At 47.6% G+C, this 10,358-nt stretch overlaps 1 protein-coding gene across 1 annotated transcript in view; it reads right to left on the bottom strand.

Moving 5' to 3' along the window:
• Nucleotides 1-248: 248 nt before the first annotated feature.
• RNF19B (ring finger protein 19B) overlaps nt 249-10,358 on the bottom strand; it is a 148,738-nt gene continuing 138,628 nt past the window's right edge. The window contains exons 8-9 of the mRNA XM_069622449.1: nt 2,050-2,181; nt 249-1,402 (exon numbers count right to left, since the gene is read on the bottom strand). Of these exons, the coding sequence (XP_069478550.1) occupies nt 997-1,402; nt 2,050-2,181 (538 nt within the window). The 3' untranslated portion in view covers nt 249-996. The remainder of the gene's footprint in view (nt 1,403-2,049; nt 2,182-10,358) is intronic.

Below are 10,358 nucleotides of genomic sequence, written 5' to 3'. Positions count from 1 at the left end.
TATGTATAGCCGGTAACCTTGTTTATGCAAATCTGTAACCTTCTGCAAATGCGCCCAGATACCCCCGGGTTCGGTGTGCTATATAAATCTGAATTTCTTTGAGTATGATCATCAATTACGTAATTAAAGTTTGTACTGTATTAAAAACAAGACTGCAAAATAGTTAATTTGAGGGCAAACCACTATAAGGAAAACATGTTCAGCATTTGAACAAGACGCAGCTTTCTACTCACAGATGACGCCACAAATTCCAACATAAAATCTTTATTGTAAAGGTGCCCTCAGTATTGTTTGCATAAACACAATTTACACAGGTATGTACATAACACAGGTATGTACATAACACAAACATATGTACACTCATACATACACTAAACACATGTAGATTCTGTATCAAACTACCCTTTTGTGGCAGCAATCTCTTCCATCCACAAAAAGCACAATGCAGGTGGGGTCTAGACTTCCAAGACGACCACCCTCCCCCACCTTCTAGAGCAATCCCACGTGGGCAATAGCTAGAGAAATGTCCAAAGGCGTTACGGTGTGCAAAGACAAGACCGACAGCCCCCCTTCCTCCCACAGATTGTGCCCTTGTAAGCAACTGGACTTTGGTCTCATTGGCAACATAGCTGAATCACATAATTTACATTCGAGGGAGAACCCGCCCCACTCATGCTTTGCAATCACATCAAGCCACCCCACATCCTGTGGAAGGGCTTCATACGTTTGGGTCCCATGCGATGGGGGTGGTCTATTTCAGTCCTGTTCGCTGTGCATAGCTGTGGAAAGGAATACATTAGGACGTCTGCTGATCCGGGGTAATGTCCTGCCAACCCCTACCAGCTAAACCCCACAGACCAGTGTGTATCGGAAACAGGCTGGTGCAGTTGAGGCAACATTTGCTGAATCAGATCATTTGAAATAAATGACAAAAGTGAGAGACGAGTGCTTTATAAATGTGCTTCATTGTACAGGCGAGCAGCAACTGAGCTCAGGCTACACATCCAAATCCACTTGATCAAGACAGAGTGCTACATCCTCGCACGGGTCCTCTCCAGGGAGGTGTAAGCCTCCAGCTGCTGGCATCTGCGGATCGACCCCACTGTGAATGTATGGGGAGTCGCATTCGTCCATGGTGAGATCGGGTACATCCTCAGACTGTGTGTCTGAGCTCTCCAGGTCACTACGCAGGCTCTCTGGCTGTGCCAGAGTAATGTTGCAGGCTTGGCTGACTACACCATCAAGAACAGTATAGCTTTGGAATTTGTAAGGGTGGTCATCGTCCTTCTCACTGATATGGGGGTGAACATGCAGAGAATCTTCTGTGCTGCTTCCGCTGACCAGTGGGTAGTGGCTGGGCTTGGCCTCAATATCCACTTGAATCTCCATGTTATTACAATCTCTGGGGAGGGGAAAAAGAGAAGGTGTTGGTATGAAATACAGATGAGCAAGCCAGCCCCATGGGGTGGAAAACCAAAGCAGCAGGTTTCCTTAGCATAAGACATGCTGCGAAAGGTCAGCTATTTTTAAAATTGACATTTTCACAGAGGTGGCAGTGTACACCCCAGATACTGTTCATGCTGCTAATCCATTCAGATATCCGCCCTGTGAGTGTGCAGTGTCCTGCTAGTGGAGCGCCACCAACTGTAGCCTAGGCACGTTGATATACCATACCTCCTCTATCACCATGCCAACAGTACCTTCTGCCACCTGACCTGTGCGTGTGCAGCGACATGCCAATGCACAGCCACCATCTGTAGCCTAGTGTGGTGCATTGCTTTACCATACCGCCATCATGCAGACAGCACATTCTCCCACCGGTTCCGATGATTGCCTCAGTGAAGCAAACAATCGCTGCCCACTTGAATCCAAGCTGCACCCTAGTCACTGTTACGCCTACATCCCCACCATGGGGTCTGCTTCAAAGCAGACTAGTCCTACCTCTAGCTTGTCCTCAAGTCATACTGCACCCCAATGAACACACCCCTTTACTTTCCTCTGCCCTCACAACCTCCCAACACAGTTCAGGTTATCCAAGCATGCGCTCACCTGTCCTGTGGGTTGTAGGAGCTTATGATGGAGCCTGCCATTGCACGAGTGCTGGCACTGTCACTCACAGCACCCAGGCTGACTGAGTCCTTGTGGTAAGTCTCCTTCTGAACATCGGCCTGGACTTCCAACCTGTAGTGAAGAAATGAAGCACTGTTACAGTTGGGCACAGCTCACATAGGATGACAGCTCAAGTGGGACACTGTCAAACTAAGCAGGGTGGACAGTAGCTGCACCCCTTTTCACATAATTACAGACCCTGAAAAGCTGGAGGCAACTTACAAGGAGCCAGCAAGTGTAACAATCAAGTGAGAGCCGACAGAGGGGACAGGATCAGTGTTGAAAGGTACCATAGTTGAGAAAAAAAGTACAAGAGGATAGGCATGAGTCTTTCCAGCCCTGCATCCAGCTGGGTTTTACTGGCTCGTCCAGGGCCAAGAATGATGTGGGAGTTTGCCAAGTTAATATACTAATGCCTTTAAAAGTTGCAGAGTTCATAGCTGGGTGACTACAATACCACCTAATAGCCAGCCCTAAATGATCTGGTTCATGAGGAATCAAACAGGTAATAGACAAATAAAACTGTGCAATGGGACCTAATGAAGCCAGCCTTCCCGCAAAGGCTGCATTTGACATGTAATAAGGTCACAGTAAACCTCTGGCGTGGAAAATTCTGGATCCTCAGAATAGCTGGAAATCCTGTTTTGAGAAGCAAGATGGTTTAATAATGGAGATGGGATCCAAGCAGTTAGCTCAATGTCGACACCATGCTTGCTAGAGTAGGTTCAGAGCTTTGTAAATAAATGTCTTTCACCAAAAGTATTGGTTCTCCAAGAAACCCATGCAAATTTAACATGTAGATAAATCCAACTCCAACCATGCCCTCTGCCCCCTCTTCACAGAAAGAGGAACTAGGCCTAGTGCAATTAGGTTTTGACTCAACCTGGAAGAGTGATGGGATAGGTCAAGAACCAGGAGAAACTGGAGTCTGTGTTGGCTTGCAGATTGTTGGTTATGTGCACTGGCTTACTGTATCCATAGATGTAAGGTCCAATGCCTGGGGTTGTCTATGTGACCGTTTATGTAGGATTGTGTGTTTTATGTGCAGATTGGAAGGTATTTCAGGTTGTGCGCACTGGCTGGTTGTATCCATATGGGTTAGGTCCAGTGTCCAGGTTTACTTGTGTTGGTGTATAGGTTGGCTAGCCCAGTGGGTGGGTGTGAATAGTTTTTGGTGGTGTGTTGGAGGAAGGAGCGAGGTGGTTAGTACAGTGGTTATTCAAGTTTTCCTACTTGGCTAATCTACACAATTCTATGTGGTGATACGCATTGTTAATTTCACAGTCCAAGTGTGACGTGTGGCTAATCTTCATCAAATGCATCTAAAAGTGCTGCATGGCTAACCTTCACAGATTTATCTAAATGCGAAGCATGCTGAACTGCAGACATTTCTGCAGGCTTAAGGAGTTGCGCCAAGTCTGCCATTATCCTAGATTTCACGTCCCATTAAAAGAAGTTCCATCCTCTCCATCAAGCAGCCAGATGCCTAGTGAGGGCCCCTCAACCAAGAGGACCCGTCAACCAAGAGGGCCCCTCAACCCAGAGGGCCCCTCAAGACACTGCCACAACAAATACGAAGCAGCCATACGCAATGCCAAAACTATCCATTGCTCCCAATTAACTCCAATACGCCAGAACTATTCAACATCGTGAACTCCCTCTATAAACCACCATCTACACCTTCGGAAGCCACATCCACTGCTGTATGCAACTCCCCCATTTACAACTTGAACACCAAAATACACGAGTACAGCCCTCCCACTCCCAAACACTCACATATTGGATCTTCTACCTCATGAACCCCCTCAGTGCCAACCTGGCAAACCTCCCTAGCTCCCCACCCACATCATCAACTCTTGTCTCACGGGACAAATCCCACCACTCCCGAAAAACAAACAAAAACACCACTCCCAAAAAACAAAAAAACACCACTCCCTGAAAACTACTGCCTCCATACTACCATACCTCACCAGAATCATGGAACACTTTGTAAACACCCAACTGCAACACATCACTACAGACAACCTACTCAACCACTTCCAATCTGCTTTCGGAAACAGCACCGAGACCGCTGCTCTTCACATTCTCAATGACCTCCATAGCATTACAAAGGACACAGCACTACTCTTGATGCTAGACCTCTCTGCACCCTTCAACGCCATCAACCACATCATTCTAGGCCACAGGATGAAGCTCTGACACCGTACTCTACTGGCTCACTGCCTCCCTCACTGATGGGGCACACTTGGTCAATGCCCCCTTAGTGATCAGACCCCAGCCCCATCAAGTATGGTGTCCCAAAATGCTCCTCCCTAGCTCCACTCCTCTTCAACCTTTATGTTGAATCCCTTGGACAGACCCTTCGCAAACGTACATTTCCACCAATACGCAGATGACAGTTCCAAAATGTCATCCCCTTCATGAGGCCACACCAGTAAAACCTAACTGGATGGCCACCGACTTTCTCAAACTCGACCCTTCCAGCTGGCTCCCATACCCCAGAGATTTGCCTGCACGCATACAAAGCAATACACCTTGACATCTTCCCTTCATGGCAAACTCAAATCCATCGCCCACAGAAACAGAACAAGCCAGCCAACACCTTCTACACATTCCACTCTGCAAACGCCCATGCACACAAAAGCCACTGGGCACCCAGGACATGAACACCCTACACCTCTTCACATATGCACTACATCCTCCATCACCACCTTCAGAAAGAGCCTCAAAACATACCAGTTTCTCCACACTTAACCCTGCCCTCCACTGCCTTCACTTGTCCATCCTAATATTACAATTCTTTCCTGAAAACATTGTGTAGCTTCTTTTTTCAACTGCCACCTTTTCAATATTTGAACCAAGGCAGGCACTCCGATACCCTCTGGGAAGGGCCAGCACTAAACAAAAACTAACCAGCATTGAATAAGTGAACAGTTTTGCAAATAAGCCAGTAACACTGCACACCGTTTAGAAACACTGACAACCCCCACACCTCCTAGCTAAGGCAAACGTAAGCCCAAACAACCTATTGGGAATGATCTGGGGCAATATGGGTGGACACTCCAGTGCGAGATCCAACCCCTAGCTGTGACATGTAGGGCCTGGCAACGAGTGGGCCGAGTCCTGGGGATAGAGTCCTGCTACCTCCCTGACCTCCCGATTTACAAAGTATGTGGGATCCCTCTTACATGAAGGATCTTTCCAGGTACACTTTGACACTGGGAGACATAGTACAAGGAGGGCAATTTATTACATGGGACAGCTACGAATGAAGGGGAACGCAATGTAGTGACTATGCTTCTATACTTTAGGATTAGGGAGATAATGAAAACTAAATGGGCCAATTTCCCCTCACCCAGCTCAACAATATGCAATTAATCCATTATTTACTAAGAAACTAGTTTCAACTATCTACAGGTTGATATGGGGTGGGAAGACAGAAGGCACAGTCCCATAGAAACACCTGGGAGGGAATGCCGTTGAGTGAGGATCACTGGAAAATTGTTTGCATGCAGACGCAAAGTGTCTGAATTGCCGGTTCCTACACCAAATCTACTAATGCCCACTCAAATTGAGCAGATTTTTCCCGAAGAGATACCCCTCATGTTGAAGGTGTGGCACGGGCGCAGCAGATTATGTAGCCTGGACATGTCCATTAACCAGGACCTTCTGGAGGAAGATTGAGGAGGCAATGACCGAAATGCTGCCGACAAGTCGGATATATACACACCAGAGATCTGACTCCTAGCACAGAGAGGGGTCCTGCACCGAGAAAAAGCTACTGGGGTGGCCACAGTGACAGTCAGGTACTTGCTGGCAAGGACCGGGGGGAAAAATAACGCACCTATATTTACTAAATGGCTAGAAACTATGCCCACATGTGAGCAAAGGAAACTCGATATGCTCCGACACTCCCGGCCAGTAGCCGGCCGTTTGACTATTGGCCCCCCATCTCGTCAGTACTCTCAGATTTACAACAGGATGTATAAATAACTGAAGAAACTCTAAAGGTGACATAAGGGTAGGAGAGCAACCTGCCGCAACTGGACTAACGAGAAGTGACATCCATGCATGGCATATAGAAAGGGTGGAAAGTTTGAAGATGGATCCAAAACCCACAGACAGGCGCCACCCCGCCAGAGACAAAAAGAGCCCATCATTGTCTGAACAGTGCCCATGTAACTAATATCATATGAAATAGAATGAAGGGACAGACGTGTATTACCTTGAATCAAACTGCCGTGAGCCAGGAGAGGCGGGGGCGGGAGAGGTCAGGGGATTCTAGGGGGAAGACTATGGTGGGTGAACCTGTTACCTAAAAACCAATAAAGAACATTGAAAAAAAAGAAATAACACTGACAGGCCAAATATTACCGCTTGATCATGCACAAAGATTAAAGGGGGAAAGGTTTAGAGAGGGCTGGCTAGTGGGCATGAATAAAGTCCTGGGGGTAAATAACTTAACAGACAAGCTTTGCCCCTCTCCACATCCCTTCTCCTTGCTGTACTCCAAAGTAACACCGACTTATAGGTGGCACTTACGCCACACCAAATAGTACTAACTGAAAAGGAATCTAATTAACCAACTCAAAGAAAGTGTTACATCATCTTAAAAACTGCCTAAAAGTGAAGTGCACAATGTTAGGCAGAATCCTATGCAGTGCCCTTAGGGACCACTACCCACAATTAAGACTACAGGTGGCAATACAAGTTTTGCCTTTGGTACAAGCCTGTACTACTATGTTAAAGTGGTAGCAGTAGCGGAGCAGCCAGGCTTATCTCAAGAGTATATGAGCACTAGCAGAGATTACATAAAGGGACCACAATTACTGTGACTCAAGCAAACACTGACTCAAGGTTTCAGGTAAAAAAAATATAAAGTACATTTATTTTTAAACCATTTGTTATAAACACAACACTTCTATTAATTCAAACCACACGTAAAATACACTACAACCAATTCACTTTGGTACACTCTAACTGAAGCTAAGTACCCTATGTTTTAACGGACTGGTGTTGCGAAACAAAAGACTTTACCGGGAATACACTTGATCACTTTTTGACAGTAATGGCAGTTTGGTCTTGCTAAAGAAATATGTTCACGGGGCAAAAACACACTTAGCACATGAGTTAACCAGAGAGAGTTGGGGGCAGAAATCATAGGCAATACATTTGTTAAGGCAGACAGAATCAGAGAACACTGACAGAAATTCAAGAGTCAATAGGCTGGAGCCAGTGTCAAGTGGAACCAGGGTCCCGTTGTCGAGGATCACACAAACGGATAGTTCAAGATTCAACTTTGCCAGGAGTACTTCGATATTGTCAGAGGAAGCAAGTTATAAGAAGGAGGGAAAACAAGGGCAAGCCTGGCAGCTGAAGAAAAGGGGTTCACCCTACTTCTTCAAGCAGAACACAGTACCTTTATCCGATGAAGCTGGTGCCACGGCAGTTCCTGGTAGTTTTTTGCAGACCCACGGTTCCTGGAGCTTTGATGTGAACGAGGACGTCTGGAGGGACCTGCACCACACAGGGATGAGGCCAGCAGCAGCGACTGAATAAAAGGTGTGCTCCTTAAAAACAGGAGAGGCTCTTCAGATGGCTATCCTGACCACTACAGTAATGTGCAGAGATTTCGACCAAGAAGAGTATCCTCTGGCTGTGGAAGATGAGCTGGTTATCCCCACCAGGCTCAAGGGAAGACGACTCCGGACTGGATCTTCTCTGGTCATCGAAGGGTAGATAGCTGAGGATTGCAGCAGGGCTTCACCGGGACGGGGTAGTTGCAGCAGTCTTCTCCTCCGCTTCTCTTCGGTTCCTTGTAGTTCCAGTGGTGACTGACTTCTAGCCCATGAGACCTGCCTTTTATGCAAAAATCCCCCATTCACACAGTCACGCAGCAAGGGGGGGGGGGTGGGTGTCCAGCCCGGACAACCACCTCAGCCAATCAAGGCGAAGTGCGACTTGGGTTTCCTAGGATACCCTGTGCAGGGGGTGACTACACCCCCCTCCCTCACGTTCAGCCCACCTAGACACCCAGGTGCCTAGAGGAGGGCTTCTTGGCAGAAGCCTGCCAAAAGACAGTGAACAAAGGATGTCAACCTGGTTTGCCGCGCAAAGTAAAACACCAGAAGGACTTTAACAAAAAGAAATGGCAAATAAACCAGACTGGAGCCAAAAGAAAACGTATTTGGTCAAGCAGGTTTAAGTTCGAGGCTAACATAATAGCCTAAAACAATACCATGTTTATATAGTAGAATCGTGGTAGAAAAGTTAGGGTAGATACCACTGTCACCAGCCAAGTCTAAACGTTAAAAGAGTGAAACAATGCTCTGGGAGGTACAGATAAAAAGGGATACGGAATAACCCTTTCCAGTACTCCATGTAAGATGGGGTGTACTGGATCTGTGGTAAAATGACTAAGTAAAGTTAATGGTAACTTTACCCTTTTCTGGGGGACAGTAGTCAGCCTCAGAAATCGAGTTGATGGGAAGTCTAAAAGACAACCCTGTGTCACTTCACTGAAGGTGCTGTGTAACACAAAAGAAGGGGGCTACTGAAGTGGTGTACTCGAGAGTCCACAATCACAAAAACAGATGAAATACAGATGGTAAAACATGGTTAAGAGTGGGGGAAAAGCTCACTTACCAAGCGGAAAAAAATAACTCCAGAAAAGCTGCTGGGGTACTCACTAGGTGAGGGAAATTAGCCATAAAATGAGAATTCTCCCCAACACACAAATTGACGTACCAGCAAGCCACTCTGTTTATAAAACACCGAAGCCCTCAGGCATCCAGGCGCTGAGACAGACAAGAATACAAAGCAAATACGCTACAATCAATCCTAAGCAAACAACCTGGTCTTAAGGAGGTTCCTAAAGAAAATGGAGTGATTTCCCTTCTTGCTTGATTCAGGGAGCCAATTCCAGGCCTGCGCTACCTGAACAGGGAAGGAACTACCATTTCCCCCGACTCTTAAAATCGGTTGACCCTAAGGAACAAGTTACTTACCTGTAACTGTTGTTCTCCAGCATGGATTCACATGCTCATGAATATTCCCCGTCGTCAGGCTGGGAATCCTCGGTAAAGAAAAAAAAAAACAGTATCAGTTTAGTTTCTGATCTGTCTTTCGTAGTAATAACCAATCACTGGTCTCTGCGTCATACTGACCACAGCCAATGACTGCCCTCTACCTAAGCACCGCCTCTGGCAGCCATCTTCAGATTTGGAAGCACGTGAAGTGGCAGTATGACCAAGTGAAGAGCCGCAGAGGGGTAGGCGGGAGGGTTCGCATGTGAATTCATGCCAGACCCATGCTGGAGAACAACAGTTACAGGTAAGTAACTTGCAACTTCTCCAGCATGGGGTCTGGCATGGATTCACATGCTCATGAATAAAGAATACATAGCAGTACACACATGCACAACCACGGGAGGTGGCAAAGGCTCAACATTAAGCATTACATCAAACTCAACATCAAGCAATCTTACCTCCTCACCAGGCTCACCTCAGGCGAACAGGTTGCGCAGCACTGCTTGGCCGACCCTGGACTCCTCCCTGGAATCCCGATCGACGCAGTAGAATTTCGTGAAGGTGTGCGCCGACCTCCACGTAGCAGCCCTGCATATGTCCAGCAGGGGCACACCAGAAAGGAACGCCGTGGTAGCTGCGATCGCTCTGGTGGAATGGTCTCTCGGACGGCCAGGCAGCGGTCGGTTTGCCAACCGATGACAGTACATGATACAGCCGGAGAGCCATCTGGAAATGGAAGCCTTCGAGAGAGCCTTCCCCTGATTGACAGGTCCAAAGTTCACAAAGAGTTGTGACGTCTTCCGAAAACACTTCGTGCGGTCCATGTAGAACTTCAGCGCTCTAGCCACATCCAGCGAGTGCAAAGTCCTCTCAGCCGGCGACGAAGGCGACGGGAAGAACACAGGCAACACCAAGGGTTCGTTGAGATGGAAGTCCGACGGTACCTTGGGCATGAAGGAGGGGTGCGTCCTGAGCACTACCCTTGTGTCGTGAAAAGTCAAGTACGGGGCCTTGCAGGAAAGGGCCTGGATCTCTCCCACCCGTCGTGCGGAGGTGATGGCCACAAGAAATGCTGTTTTCCACGACAGAAACTTCAACGGGGCCGAGTGCAGAGGCTCGAACGGAGGTCCCATGAGCTTGGTCAGCACCACGTTGAGCTCCCACGCCGGGGCCGGCGCCTTCACCGGCGGGAACGATCTGAACAGTCCCTTCATGAACTCT

Source organism: Ambystoma mexicanum, chromosome 11 (assembly GCF_040938575.1).
Source record: "Ambystoma mexicanum isolate Mex_15411 chromosome 11, UKY_AmexF1_1, whole genome shotgun sequence".
Lineage (NCBI taxonomy): Eukaryota > Metazoa > Chordata > Amphibia > Caudata > Ambystomatidae > Ambystoma > Ambystoma mexicanum.
The sequence above is the reverse complement of the archived record's forward strand: the minus strand, read 5'-3'. Positions and strand labels throughout refer to the sequence as shown.